The sequence below is a fragment of the Corvus kubaryi genome, unplaced genomic scaffold (genome assembly GCF_017639235.1).
Source record: "Corvus kubaryi isolate FWS band 111438036 unplaced genomic scaffold, C.kubaryi_AGA036_p1.0 137, whole genome shotgun sequence".
In the NCBI taxonomy this organism is placed as follows: Eukaryota; Metazoa; Chordata; class Aves; order Passeriformes; family Corvidae; genus Corvus; species Corvus kubaryi.
The window spans coordinates 461,865-478,295 of NW_024580671.1; the positions used below are offsets into that span (position 1 = coordinate 461,865).

General features: G+C 36.0%; 1 protein-coding gene across 1 annotated transcript; it reads left to right on the plus strand.

The window, feature by feature from the left end:
• Positions 1-3,863: 3,863 nt before the first annotated feature.
• Positions 3,864-14,344, plus strand: LUM (lumican). Its single transcript, XM_042017583.1, has 3 exons — positions 3,864-4,166; positions 7,254-8,150; positions 13,317-14,344. The coding sequence occupies exons 2-3, from the start codon at positions 7,274-7,276 to the stop codon at positions 13,469-13,471; spliced, it is 1,032 nt and encodes a 343-aa protein (XP_041873517.1). The 5' UTR covers positions 3,864-4,166; positions 7,254-7,273; the 3' UTR covers positions 13,472-14,344.
• Positions 14,345-16,431: the final 2,087 nt, after the last annotated feature.

Genomic DNA, 16,431 nt, shown 5'->3' on the forward strand with positions numbered 1-16,431 from the left:
TAGGTTGTAATACTATTACCATTTTTGTAAGTTTCCAAAGCTGGTATTTCCTTTTTAGGAGAAAGGAAAAGAAGGATTTGGATCACCACAAATTTTGTAATGCTTATAATATGTGCTCTAACACTTTCCATTTAACATGTAAACCCAGTGTAGAGGCTGAAAAAATAAAATTTCAATTAAGAGGAATGGAAGTTTTCAGATGAAAAAATAAACACCTAAAGCCTCCAGAATCTGGAACTGAATTGTTTTTAGTGGAACTTGTTAAATATGAGTCAACCTTCAGTAATATCTTCAAAATGCTGCAGAATTTTACAAAAATTTTACAAAAATTTTACAAAAATTAGTTAAGACTAATTGTTCCTGGTGATTTGAGCCAACATAATATTTTTGTTTATTCACTATATATAGGCTAACAGGCTGTATATTTACTATTTAGAGACATAGAAAACATCATGTATAAACACTATGTCACCTCTTTATAATTAAGTGGCTTGCTGCAGGTCGTCCATGGAACAGCCTTTTCCCTTAATGGAGGTTTCTTAACCCCTGCTGCAGGTAGCCAAATAAAATGAGCTAACCTTCATTTCATCTTGAGAGTAATATTTAATTTAAATTCTGAGTGATCAGAGGAAAAACCTCACTACTCATTTTATGTAGCAATGTGAATAGTTCAACAAGGGATTTTTCTGGGGCTGTATGTTCCCATGACAAATACCCTACACCTGATCCTGGGCACCCAAATCTCTTGGTTCTGTGTACCAGATGTGTGCGCAGGTTTAAGACGAAAACAAAGCAGCAGTTGGTTTAGATAATATCTATTAGGTTTCCGTAACTTGAGTCTTTTTGGAAAAAGGGTATTAAAAGCAAATAGCTTGGGAGGAACTTCCATTTACGCAGAAGTGCATAGAAGCTATAGAGAAGGCAGTTTTACAAGAGAGAAAAAAGCAGAGAGGGTATCACTGACGAGTGTAGAAACAAAATAGTGACACTGTAACTCGACAATATTGAAGGCTGGATCTCAGCCACTGCAAATTGATACTCTTGCTGTGAGTTCTGCTTTCAGATTCTTTCATTACAACCTATTAGACTTGGCCATCTTCAGGCAGGAAAATATGAATTAAAAAAAAAAAAGGAACTTTGGATCACATAAAAGAAGTGTTTCTATTCATGTATTACAAGAAAAAGAAAATTAGATTATAATAAGTTTTGATCATATTTCCCATCAAAGAAAAATTAATAAATAAGGTACAAAAAGAAGATAAATTCTGAAGAAGAACTGGAGCACAGTAGTTGTAAAGGTGAATTCTTAATATGTGCTGACATCATCAGTGTGAACTATACTCATAACCAGTTTACAACTTAGGTGACATAGGTGAATTTACATATTATTTTGTGTATTCCTTGGAAATTAGCTAGACTTCATTCACATGCTGTTTCATGACTTCTGAATCTACCAAATCTTCTGAAGCTACCAAAAGAATCCCTACACAGAACACAAAATAGGGCCAGAAAAAAAGAAATCACCCAACCACACTCCCACCCTTTGATGCAGAAGCAACAATACCTTCATTTGCTGGGCTGTAGTACCTACCTGCTCTCCCAAACAGAGGCTTATGAGGTGAGAGCTTCATGAGTCAGAACAGTAAGATTGGGAAAAGCATAAAAATGATGCCAAAGGAACAGTATTAAATAACAGAGTAGAGAGATGGTAAAAATCCTATTAAAAAGGGAGGAAAATCTATTGGTTTATATCTTAACTTTGGAAGGCATGCGATACTTCATCTTGACTGTGCAATTTCCATAGCTAATTTAAAACAGTCAGCAAGACAGGAACTATATGAATGAACAAGTCTGAGCTGAACTTTATGTGACCCAAGCTTTTACCATATGTTAATTGCAAAATAACATCAGTTTGCTTAATAAGATTTGTAAATTATAAAGATATGCATGTTTTGTATTTCTGTTATCAGAATGAGAAAAAGGATGTATACTGGATGTACAGAAAAACTGGTTCATAAATACAGCTGTGCCAAAAATATACTAAGCCTGGATTATCCTGTACTCGCAGCCAATGTACAATTCTATTTGTACTGCAAAAGCAAAACTATACCTGCTACTGAGAGTTCAAAATATGTATTAATTTATCATAATATTGGGCTTGTCCTTCAAAAAAAAAAATCCATAGAGAAAGCATTAGTGTCTTTTCCACAATTTTTAAAATTCTCTTTACAAAAGTTATGCTCCATTCCTCACCTTGATATATGTTCTTCCACAGAGAAAACCTTGGTACTACTTTAAAGGTTATCTCTTTCTGTATGAAATATACTTTTTTATTCCAACTGAGCTCTTGCTGAGTGCTCCTGCTTGTTGCTACATTTGTAGTCAAGTCACAGTTTAGGTTTCCTTAGTCAACTAAAGTTAATGAAGTAGTTTTCAGATAAATATCATTCTGTGCATAAGAAACTCCATCTGGTCTCCATTTGTTCACACGCAGAACAACAGCAGCTTTGTCCACTTCTACATTTCTGATACCATGCAGTTTCTCACTTAGATTAATTCACTATTGTAATCCCACTGCTTCACATTCATCTTGGCACCATTCAAGTAGTAATGTAGTTATGATCTGTCACCAACATGTTTCCCAGTGTGTGAATGGTTCTCCCACACCACGGAGACAGGCATGATCTCAGAACATCCAAAAGCATAACATTCACTCCCTGTGGGCTGCACTGGTACATGGCACTCTGTGTTCAGCACATTTGTTTGCTAATTGGGGCATTGCAGAAGCACAGAGGTCTGGAATTGTTTGGTGTCTTTCCTGTTCTTAGTGAAGGGCACTGGCTTTTCCCTGCTCCCTGTAACCTTCACTGCTGTGGAAACTGACAGGCATCAGCAGCAGATTTTGGGAGAAGATCATATCCAGCCTCCTCTTCAGGAAACTGTTAGGGTTCTCCAGCCCAGACACATTCTGTACCATGACTTTTCATAAAGACAGTAAGTTGAAAATGGACAAAATCCCTGAATTTCTACCCCCAAGAGTAACAGTCAAATGCAATTAAACACACAAGACGCTTAATGGCTTTTGTATGCTTTCTAGATGCACATTTGACATTTGTCCCAACCCAAATCTGTGGAAAAAAAGATACCTCTCATTAAGAGGAAGATATCCTCCATTTAGAGATAAGGGAAGGTTCTTATGGAAGCATTCAGATACACTTTAAACAGTTACTTTCTTAATGCATTATTTTTCGACATTGCTGGGTGAAAGTAACATCTCATCCAAACCTTAAGATGCATTCTTGAACTACATCCATGGAATAAGAAACAGACAACATAAAGCTGAGTAGTTCCAGACTCTGAAAAGCAGGAGAAAGTTGTAAATGCAAAAATGAACAAATGTATGAAGTGAGTTTACAGAAACTGCTGAAAACCCATTCCTGTGTTTTTATTAAACAAACATACATTCAACCACCAAAGAAAATCTCCAGACCAAATCAATTCCAATGATTTGCAGAAGAATCTTTGAACTCAAATATGTAATCTTTGAACTCAGTATGTAATGTGGAAAAGGGTATGATTCAAAGATAATATTTGAATCTGATCCTTAGGCTAAAGTTTTTATTAAGGATATTTTACTGTGGTCATAAGATAGTTAAAGAAAAAGACAGAAAAATGAATGAGTCACTTGGCTGAAGAAGAACAGCAGCACTGAGGTCTGAGTGCTATGTGTTAGCTCATGTCTAGCAGTATAAAATAAGTTGGAAAACAAAAGCCTGTTTGCAATTTGTTTTAAAATCTAACATGTTTCCCTCTAAAATACAAAAAAATTCTTGTATAAACCTATGGCTCTTAAACTTTCTCAGGTTTGTGAAATATCATTCTCTGATTCCACACAGGAGGAACAGATGGGTTGTCCTTGTACGAAATATGGTATCCACCTGCAGTTCATTAGAGAGCTGCATTTTTGTACATGCCACACCACAAGATCACCATGATGACATAGCAGCTTCAGAGAACAGCGTGACTAGGGCTTTTTTTTCCCTCTTGTAACACAGAGGATCTGGCAGACTTTTACCTCCTGACACTGTTTAGAGCATATATTGGTTGATACAGTCTCTTATTGCATCTGCTCTGGGAATTAAGGAAAGCAGCTTCAAGGCAGTAAGGTAAGTGCTGCTGCATGTTTTAACGGTAATGTTCAGCTGTTTAAATGTAGCTGCAATGGGAACGTGAAAACATGACAGGATAAGTTTGCCAATTTGTAAATTGAGCACAAATCAACAGTTGCTTAGTTGATTCGCTTTCTCAGTTTCCTTAAAACAACTTCACATATTTTGTACATCAGTGTTGCAATTTTTTACAGTCTGTTTTGTTCTACTTCCAAAAAAGATTTGATATACAGTACAAAGAAGCTTGTCAGAGTACTCACTGTTTACTTTTTCATTCATAGTATTAGTGAGAGCTCCGTAAATCCCATTTGTTAAATCATTTTGCTTCATTCTACAAAAAGACAAGGTATCCTTATATTTAAATAATTAATCACATAAACAATGAGAGGGAAACAGTAGGTATTTTAAATTTTCTAATTAATTTTAAAGCACATTTTTAATATACTAGTGAAACTTTTAAAAATATAATCTTCTGCAAACTGTATAAGAAGTTTAGCTACAGAATTAAGGTTTATTGACTGTTAATTTTGTATTTATTTTGTTTCACAATAACTTTGTAATTAAGGAAATATAGACAAGGTCAAACATAGTTTGAATAGTATGTCTACTCTAATGTAGCAAGCATTTTTCCAAAATCGAGGGTTTACCTTTAGTATGTTTTGGCAAGTTGCCTGAGTAACTTCACAAATATTTTCACAGGTATTTTGCAACACAACTGCTTAGAAAAGGCATAGGCAATTAGTTAAAGCATGTTTATGTTGTAAGATAAACGTCTAAGAATATATTCTGATTTTATCTCTTGGATTCATGTAGTTCAGTGCGACAAACAAGCATGATCTATTAACCTTTTACACTTCTGACAGAGAAACATTCAGATACCTGAATGATAAATGTATGAATAAAGCAAGTTAAATACATCAGATATTTACTTTGGTATTTTATGTCACATGCATACCTATATGCCCTCGAACTACAGAGCTGTCACATATATTCTAAAACATTGTCGATAAATTAATTCAAAACACTTGTTATCTAACATTTTAATTACTTCCAGGGTTCTGCAGTGCAGCTAGACTTTGTACACTATTTAAAAGATTGTCAGACTATTATATCAATAATGAAACTTAGCATTACAAATATAATTTGAAACTAGAAGAACAATAGAATTTGAATTTAAAATGTCTATGTTATTTTAAAACTATAAAATTAAGGACGTGTGTAAAAAAAATGCCACTTTATAGCCAAAGGGTGTAGTCCAAGAAGTTCATTACACTCTTTTTGTACTTTGAATGCAGAAGCACTTGATTTCCTCTCTTTAATGTTTAGTACCTAAGTAGGACCGGACTTTGAGATTAATTGTGTTACTGCAGTCTTTGCTTTCAGATGAGATGTACTTATTCACACCAGCAGGGGACTGAGGGTTGAGCTCATGCTCATGTTGCATGTTCTCATGCAGTAATGAAAGACAGACAAAGAAAATTACACTGACAACTAATATTTCAATAATTGTCCTTGGGTTTGTAATTAGGTAAATATGATAGGACCAACACCATAGAGACACTATGTAATCAGATGCCTTTTTCAGGGAACAGCAGCTTAATATCTAGCAGCGAGACTTTGTGGTTTATTGAATGGAGGTAGCATAAGAACATTTTTTAAAAATCCTTTGTGCTGTACTGAATGAGATAAATAGGCCCTGCCTACAGGTACTTTAAATGAGATTGTTACCTCACTAGAATGTGATGTGGCTTTTATCAATCAATAGAAGCAAAGACATTCAGAATTAGGGAAAACTTTGTAGCTATGGCCCTGCACTTTAAGTCCTCTGTGTAACAATTCCAATAGCAAGACTAACTTACTCTGCTGGAAGATTGCCCAGATCTGAGATCAATGTCTTGTGGTCTGTTTACGGGCTTCACATTCTTTCTGAAACTACTTGAGAAAAAAAATGGTTTTAAGGATTTTCTTAATCCTCTCATTCTCTGAACAGTAGTTGAGTACTTGGAGCCTTGTCTCTTACTGGTGAAAATCAAAATAAGCTTACTGACTTTATTGACTGTAGACCTACTTTTCCAGCAGAACATCTATCTAGCCAGTAAGAGGTTTAAACAAGATACTAGTCTTCACAGATTAATTGACATCCTGTGGAGTATCTGATGAGAAAGGTATGGCCTTAAAAAGTTAAGTGACACCAGTCATACTGAATCACAAATAACCCCAAGGACACCTAGGGGTGTCCTTTTGCTGTATGTGAACCGAAAGACTAACTACGTGAAGCCAGTGTTTTATTGCTCAATTGATTTAGAATGGGCATACAATATAACCAACGCATTTGTTGTATAGAGGATTTGCAAGAAGATTTTCACTATGTGAAATTCAGTCATTTCAGATCCACTGTCAGATTCAGCCATTTCAGATCCACTGCACACATATGCAATACTGGTTGTTTGGCGTGTTAAACATAATATGCTTTATATTTCTATTAGGTTTTTTTTCTTTAGGTGGCTATGAACCTTAGTAGACCATGCTTTACAGAACATAATCCATGAGTAAAAGGTGTTTCAAGCTACATACAGCTTAACAACACACAATGCATCAGAACATTACCCTCAGTTTTAACTTCTCTGTCTCTTTCTAACTTAGGTCAAATAGCCACATGTTTAGATATGAGACAATTCAGCACATTAGGAATGCTTGATAGAATTTAAATGGCTGAACTGCCTCTGAACACGGCCTTCAGCAAAACTGAAAACTTCTGTGCCAAGTTTAAAAACCTTGTGCTTCATCATCTTTCTTGTAACTTAATGAATGAGTGCAGAAAGATATAAAGAAAGGTTTACTTACAACAGCAGAATGGCCAGCAATTTTGCATTACAAAGGAAGGTTATACAAGACATGGGCAGTAAGTTTATAGGAGTAACAATGTAATACTAACAACCTAATATTTTTTTTCTGAACTAAAAACTTTAAATAGGAAGCCTAATTGGTTTCTTAATGATAATCCTTATGTGGAAAAATTTCAAATATTGCTGAAAAAGATAAAAAATTAAAGTAATACCTTGTCTATTCCCTTTCACCATACAGGAACAAGACACATTAGAAAGATGACTTTAAACTCCCTACCTGTCTTTCTGCTGTTGATAAGTGGCATTTTTTGCCAGTATGACTACGGTCCTGGAGATGATTATGGTTATGATCCTTTTGGGCCATCCGCAGCAGTCTGTGCCCCAGAATGTAATTGTCCTTTAAGCTACCCTACTGCCATGTATTGTGACAATCTTAAGCTGAAAACCATTCCAATTGTACCAAGTGGAATAAAATACCTTTATCTTCGAAACAATATGATTGAGGGAATTGAAGAAAACACGTTTGACAATGTAACAGACCTACAGTGGCTTATCCTAGATCACAACCATTTGGAAAATTCAAAAATTAAGGGAAGAGTCTTCTCTAAACTAAAGAACCTGAAAAAACTTCACATTAACTACAACAATTTGACTGAAGCTGTTGGACCACTCCCCAAAACTCTAGATGATCTGCAGTTAAGTCACAACAAGATCACAAAAGTCAATCCTGGTGCACTTGAAGGACTGATGAATCTGACTGTCATTCACCTCCAGAACAACCAGCTGAAAGCAGATTCTATTTCTGGGGCTTTTAAAGGCCTGAATTCACTTTTATATCTTGACTTAAGCTTCAATCAACTTACAAAGCTACCAACAGGACTGCCTCACTCTTTGCTCATGCTGTATTTTGATAATAACCAGATTTCCAATGTTCCCGATGAGTACTTCCAAGGTTTTAAAGCCCTGCAATATTTACGTTTATCCCACAATAAATTAACAGATTCTGGAATACCAGGTAATGTCTTCAACATCACATCACTGGTTGAGCTGGATCTCTCCTTCAATCAGCTGAAGAGCATTCCAACTGTCAGTGAGAATCTGGAAAACTTCTACCTCCAAGTCAACAAAATTAACAGTGAGTTAAATTTACACGTATTCATTAATGTTTACCGCAGACTAGATAATGATGCTCAATGCAAGTATCTGAAATGATAGAAGAACCAGTCTGAAAAAATACTACTTGCTAGACTCTTAGCACACTGACATTTACCTGACAGCTGTCCACATTCATGTTAAAAGAACATGAACCTAACAGCCACTCAATATATACTTAAAGAGAGAAACTTCTGGTTTCATACTAATGTGGATATTATTGCTCAAACTCTCATCTCATCTAAATTGGAGTAACCATATAGAAGCCAATGGAGTTGTCTTATATAATTCAGGAAAAAATACCTGTGAAATGTTTGATCAGTGCAAAAGATGTTCAGAATTCTTAAGACAACAAAAAGAGAGAGATGTCAGGTGAGGGTCTGACTATGGTAACCTTACAGGAGCTGGTAGTCAAAGTGCTGGAGGGAGGAGAAAGGGAGATGACAACAAACTCATAAGGTAGCAGGCACAAGACTCAGTGAAAAATACACATCAAAGCAATTGCATTTGTTTCTTTCCTCCGTTGTCTCACGCAGTATCCCTCCAAACCTGTCTTGAAATCCAAAGAGCTGCCCCTGTTCTTTCTTTTCATTCCCATTTCCCACATCATATGATAAGGTGGCAAGCTTGTCTCCATCCACTTATGATTTGAAAAATGTTCCTTCTGAAGTCAAGAAATGCCACACCTTGCATGAGACCACAGAGGTTTCTGCTGAGACGGGGCCTTTACAAGGCTGTCCCATTCCTGGGCTGACAAGGAGCTGTTGCAGAGCTGGAGAGGCCTCACCACCATGTCAGAAGCTCTCCAGCTGCACCTCTGTCAATGGTAATTCCTGATGGAGAGAGAGATGTGTCACAACAGTGTTTCTGCAGGAGGATTTATATAATCTTGCTGGTTGACAGAAAGTAAACCACAAAATCCTCCCTTCTGTTTGCCTTCTTGTATCCATCAAGGTTTAAGAGCAAGACATTTTGAAATGTTTTGTATTTACTATGTTTCATTTTTCTCAGCGTTTTTTTTTTTTTTTCTCGTGCATCTCAGTTCCTTGTTTTGATGAGGGGAAGCAATGAGTTAATGCATCCCACCTAAGGCCCTATGTACAGCAACCTGTGGAACTCTACCAGATACTCTGCCACTCCTAAAATAGCTAACCATGATGAGTTTTAATTTCTCATGAGATATATGAGGCACTTTTCCCTCCTTAGAATGATCCGAGCCTTCTGCAACCCACCCAGGTACCAAGCTTGGCTGCTATTCACTTTTCCAAGGACTTCAGAGTCAGGAACTATGACAACAATTTTAGCTTTTCATGGAAAGCTGCATTTCCAGGGGGATGGTGTGGGGAGTGGGTGTTCACCTGCTACTGCTATACTGTCATTGCTGCTGTATGGACTGATGCAAGATTATGATTATGATTTACTGGGTTTTTTCCTTACCATAAAATCTAGCAGACTTCAATAACCAATTTTCTCATCTAATTTCACAGGCATAATATACAGTTCCCTAAGATGCTGATTGACAATGTGAGATAAAAATTAATTAGAAATAACCATTACAGTTTAATGAAGTACCATATATAGGGCAGTCAAGGCCTTTGGTTTTCACCATTCATGACATCTGACCTACAGCTGTGAGTGCTTAGTCTTTCGGAAAATTGAGTTGGTTGATCTCTGAGTATTTAGCCTCAAAACAATGACCAGTTTCTTTGTTTAATAAATTATTATAATTTACCAGTAATTTGTGTAAGGATGACTGTAAACAAGGCCATCTTCCTTTCCATACAGTGGCCTCATGGTACACATATGCAGTGAGAGTCTTCTGTATAAGGAGTAATGATAATTTGTCCTAAAATACACAAAAGGTATAATCTTTCAGATTATGCATACTTTGAAGTTTTCATTATACTGAGACCTAACATAAAGATACTTCTCCAGAGTTCTTAACTTGCTATATCTCCCTCAAGCCAAAAAGAAACTCTGCAGGATGGAAAAAAAATGCTAGGATCAAAGAGATTCAGTGAAACAAGAAGAGGGTCCAAAGATGGACTTCTCCATATATCATTTGTATTTGTAAGGGATTAAGGAGAAAATTACTGCTTCCACACAAAACCCCAGGAAGTAATGGGATTACACCATGCAAATGGAGTATAAAAGGGGAAATATCAAAACGTTCCAGAAGACAGTTAAGAGACTATATATTCTGCTCCAGTCCATCGACTGGATCAAGAAATACACCATAACTGTGCTTATTCTAATCAGACTTGTGGAGGTGCTTTATGGTCTTTTATCTGGTTCGCTCTAGCAATTCCCAAAGGATTTTTTTAACATGACCGGTCTAGAATTGTTTCACATGCAATTACTGGACAACAGACCAAGAATTATGACTACAGAACTTCAAATCCTGTTAGGACTGCCCACTGTACTGTAAGATGAAAACCCAATTTTTATCCAATACTTCTTATTCTCTCAGTATCCAGCTTATGCAAGAACTCTGCGTTGGGAAAATATTTGGGAAAATTTCCAGGTACACTGCCTCTGAACCTGAATTTTATAAATTCAGGAAGACAGTTTTTCACCTGCAACATTAATAAGTGTAACAAAAGAGGAGGTAAACTACTGAGATATTTTATACCACTAGTGTTCTAGTCTCATGGATTGCAGTTCCTCATATAGTTTATACAGGTAACAGCTCATCAAGAGCACTCACAAAACTCACTTATTTTCTGCTAGTGGAGACTTCCATTAAAATGAAACATTTTTTAATATGCTTTTAACAACTGACAATTATATGAGGAGTATAAAAAATTAACACCCACATTCAAATGGTGTGGACCAAATACTGGAGCAAAATCATACTGAGGTCCCTGACAGAGTTCATTTGACTTCTGAGAGGACAAGATCTCCATCCACTTCCCAAGTGGTTTTAGTCTCATAAACAGACAGCACAGATCAGAATTTTGGTAACACAATTAAATTTTGTGGTTTACATGTATGAGGTTTACATCCTTTGAGTAGTTAACCATCTATCCATCTTGTATAAGCATATCTTCTTTTGCAACCAAATGCTAGAATTTATGCTCAAAAGTAACAATATGGGAAAAAAACCCCTAAAATTTAAATTTATAAAGTTTTTAAATGTTTTTAGTCAGCAAAACTATACTTACCATGTCATTCTTGAATGACAAGACAATGGAAGAAATCAATATTAGAATTCATGCTTATTTTAAATTTTACAAATTAAACCCAAGTTATCTGAAGAAAACTGGAACTAAATAGTCAATGGTATAGCCTATACCCCAAGAAAATGAGTTAAAATCTCAGGAATTTATGTTTTCACTCAGCAAAATTCCACACAGACATAATCCTATAAACATCTAGGATTTTATGATCTTAATGCACAAGAATCATTAGTTTGTTTCTGCTGGTACATTCTGAACCAGAAGAGTATCAGAATTGGTCTGAAGTCATAAAATTTTAGTATATTACAACATGGGCTGCCCAAAGGATGCCGTTCATCTCTCACCCTTCCAAAACAAGGCTGCACACTACACAAAATCTAGGAAATTGCTTTGATTTGCTTTAATCAAACTGCTGATCAAGATCTGCCTTTTGAATTATATTTCCTTAACTCCTCTCAAAATAAATTATTTTGTGGAAGATACATGAGTCATTACCCACTCTTAACATCATATATCTGTCCAAAAATTACCTAAGCTCTTTTGCTCTAAAGAGCTGCCTGTACTTTTATACTTAGTTTACAAAAGCCATGTTTCATCAGTGATAGAAAATTATTGTAATGCAAGTTCTGGAAGAATCCGATTAGAAGAATGTTAATCCAAAAGTTAATGAAGAGGTTTGAAAGGTACTTCCTCCACTTCCTTTGGTACTACAATTTGATCACATTTTCTTAGATGAGTTAAGTAGCCAGATTGAAAAGATACATAAGGTGATTTATGATTGGTAAAACAAATGGCATTTGATTCTAATACTAACTTGATGTCTCAGAAATTATGAGATGCATGAGTTCATTGAAGGAGTCCCTTTAACCTTTTAAAGTATCTTCTGTGTGAATTCATCTGATTTCAGTGTTCTGAAGAAGTCTCTCAGACTGCTTCTTTAGTAGTTATGGAGCTTTTCAATAGACTAATCCTCTCTCTGACCCAAAGGAAACACAGGTGGGAATGAAGACCCTCTTTGAAAAATTACACAATGTGGTATGCAGGGGACATCAGATTTATTCACATACATTCTCTCATGAGGGTAGATCTTCTCTGCATGTAAGAGGTCTATATAATGGGTATATATGCTCTCTGCACACTGAGCAGAGAATTTCAGTGATTCACGTAATTTCTAGCTTACAGTTAATACTGATCATAGGATACAAGACAGATTTCCGTTCAAGATCTGTCTGGTATTATGTGAACCAAATAATACCTCAACAGAATAGAGACCACATAAATCATGAAATATAAATTACAACACATATAAATATTTTTATAAGCATTTTTTGCATTTATACTTACCTTCTAATCCTGATGTGGAAAGGTTCAGCTGCACGATTTAAAAGCAAAACTCTTCTCCAACCCGAATTTTTTTTTGAAACAGGTAAATCAAAATGGCTCAAATAAAATACATACAAGATACACAGACACCCATTAGACTGCCTGTTCTTTAGGGTAAGACTGTATCACGCTTTCAATTTCTTCATAAACTTTTTACTTCCTTCAATATCTTACATAACAGCTTTACCCTTCCATTGTAATGTACCCAACATGACTGATTCCTCCCTCCGCATCTCCAGTTTTACTGGAGACTGATTTTTCCTTTTATCTAAATGCCAGATTAGACCTCTATATAAAATCTGAAGTCTAAAAGTCAAATTTGTACTGGGAGCAAATGGCATTTGAAAAACTCAGTCTTGAAATTCTGAACCTCTCACAACTAGTGGAAAGAACCTCTCCCAACACAAGTCCCTCAAGTTCCAATAAACTTATGGGGATTTACATCAGTGTAAATGCAAAATACTGAAAATAGTATAATGAATTAAGGTCACGATTTCCAACTGAAATCAAAAAGAACAGAAAAATAATGATTTTGTCCTATTTTTCCTAATTATCCACTCCTCTTATTTCTATTCCCTTTGCTTCAGAGTTCCCATTGAGCAGCTTCTGTAAGGTAGTTGGACCAATGACCTATTCCAAGATCACACATTTGCGCCTGGATGGAAACAACCTCACTCGGGCTGACCTGCCACAGGAGATGTACAACTGCCTCCGGGTGGCTGCTGAGATTTCACTGGAGTGAGATACCTGGGATCATCCAGTTCCCTTCCAGGGGGAGTAACTACAAGAATAAAACACCATGATAGTGCTTTAAAATTAGGATATGCCTTAAAGCAAGTGTCAATCTGCCTATTATCCATTCTGTTTGTTAATATTTAGCATGCACTTGGCAACCTTAAAGGAACGTGTGCATATTTTTTTACAAATGGCTCTATTTAGAAAGCACAAGAATTACCAAATCTGGTGCAAAATATGCCTTCATCTGGCTAGGTGAGCTGATGAAAAAGATTCAACTTCATAAAAATCTATATCCATGCATGCAATACATGCCAGCAGGTTCCAGACTCACAGAGAAGTCAGGTGGGCCTCATCATGGGTTATACTGAGCAGTATGAGCTGGCCTGTGTAAATACAAGATTCCTGTCCATCTTTCCTAATTATCATGCCTTTTATATATTGTTACCCATTACAAATGATTTCACAATCCTCGAACAATTTAAAATTTATGAAAATATCTGTTCAGAGCCTATGACTTTCTTAAATTAATGGAATATGTGAAAGATAAGGAAAAAAAAATCAGGTTAAAAATTGTTTACTCTTCTTTTTGTCATACTTTCATTTAACTTTCTTGGTAAGATTTTTATTCATTGCTGGTATAATTGTTATTTCAAAATAAATCATATATACAAATATTTTTATTCAATTACTTGCATGCTACTTTTAACGAGACTGTAGAGAATAAAACATATCAAATAGTGTTCTTTTGTCCATATCATTGTCAACTATGTTTCTTTCTATTATAAAATGAAAAAAAAAATCAGGTTAAGACAAGAAAATCTAAGCTATTCTATTATTATTAAAATTTATTGTAAGGTTAAATAAACTGTTTTCTCTACTTTGAAGTTTCAATATGTTTGTAAACATAATTTAACATGCACCACTACATTTGTGTTGGCCAGTAAATCGAAGCCTTATGAAGTTTGCAGGATGGGAATCATGGCACTATGCAAACGTGCAAATTAATGCTTCAGTATAGTCAAAAGAACAGTGGAATCTCTCAGAAACCACAGGTGGTGAGTAAAATGCAGCTACACATGGTAAAGACATGGTAGTATATTCTACCCAGCAATAAATAGTCCAAATATTGTCAGCATCCTGGAACACACTAAAATAAATGTGTTAGTAACTGAGAGCTGTAAGTGGCTTGCTTGCAAGCACAGATCATCCCACGGGTACTATTTTCTTTTCAACTACTAGACTATTAAACACTCAAACAGAAACTTTGCTAGTTTCTATAGCAAAAGCAGAAGCTATCACCTCTGAAAAAACCCCAAACCAGTTCACACCAAACCATTTAGTTGACACGTTGCCAATTCCAGATGTCCAAAATCAAAGCAATTCACAAAGAAACCTGGGACTAAAACAAAAGGAGAGATTCAGAAAACAATAGAAGTATTTCCCTCCTTGCTTTTTTCATTTTGAAATTCATAAATGTTTCTGCTTTTTACCCACATACAGGAAGAACTGACAGTAAAATTTGTTACACGTAGGCTAGAATTTTCATAGAAGAATGAAATCTAAATCTGGGGCTTTTGGAACACATCAGAGTGCGAATCACTGTGGAATAGCACCTAGGCATTATAACATAGAAAAAGAAGAAGGAAGTGCATGCAAAACTCCCCAAAGAAAAGAAAAATGTACAGGATATGGTATTTAACCATTTCCAGGGAGCTTTTAACCCAACTGTCCCCTTCATAGAAAAATTAACTATACACTAAGACTCCTAGAGCACAAACTGTTAATGAGATTTGTCTCCTGATTGCTGTGATCTAACAACACAACAGAAGTGTGTTCTTCTTTTCAGCTTGTTTCAGCAAACCAATAACTTTTATGCAAAATGAAAAGGTATTAACAGTGAGACTGAGAACAGTCCACTTCATGATAGATTAGAACTTGTTGAGGATATTTTCTACACACACTTATGTTGCAAAGACAGCATTCACAGATGTCTACAAAGCATTCTGATGTTCTGTTCAAGGGATAAAATAGAGGGGAGCCCTCTGTCAAAATAGCAAACAGTACCAATGACCTCCCTCAGAAACTAGGGAACCTTTACAGCTTGCAATGAGCACTCAGCCAAGTAAAAGAAAATGGCATTTGGCAGTACATTTTTATCTTGAACATCTCTTTTCTGTGGTTCAGACATTCATGGTTAGTTGGGGAGATATGACATTGCACAACTTGCTTGTCTTGTTATTTATGAAAAAAAAAGTACATGCTAAAGGAGAGATGGGCCACTATATTTCTTTTTTCATATTATGAGGCACAAAAGCTCAGGTTTCTGCTTTTGCACTAATGAAGTGTTCTAAATCACTATAGAGACTGCTTAAGTTTGCCATCTCTACATATGTTCCAGAAACAGGCAACAGTATACGTGTTCCTTAGCTCTCATTTTATGGAAGCAACATAAATGATTTTCTAGACACTATGCAGAAATTTAGATGTTGGGGAATACTTAGCAGAGCTAATGCCTTGGAAACCGAGTCACTATAACTTGCAATTTCTGCCCTTCCTGGGAAGGAAAGTGATAGACCTCGGTTATAAAGCCCTCAGTATTCTGGAAACTGAAAAACATGATGCACACATCCCTGTTTCCACCTAACCTGGTCATACTATGAAATGTCTATGTGTACAGGTGCAAACTTGTTACTTAAAAGCAGGCAATGTGAACAGATAACTCAGCTGCAGTAGCATGGAGACAGTGGAATGGGTAAATTAGCCTGAATCTAGAACAACATACTATGCAACCTATAGTATAGCTATACAATTTACTTACAATATGTGCTCCTGTTGCAGTGAACCATGGCCAAAGCCAGGGTCAGCCGGATCAAGTGGACCCAAAGGTCCATTGGTTTGGTGCTGCCCCAGCCCAAAAGCCCTGAGCATTCAAAAGGCTGTGAAAAATACATAAATCCGTGCCTT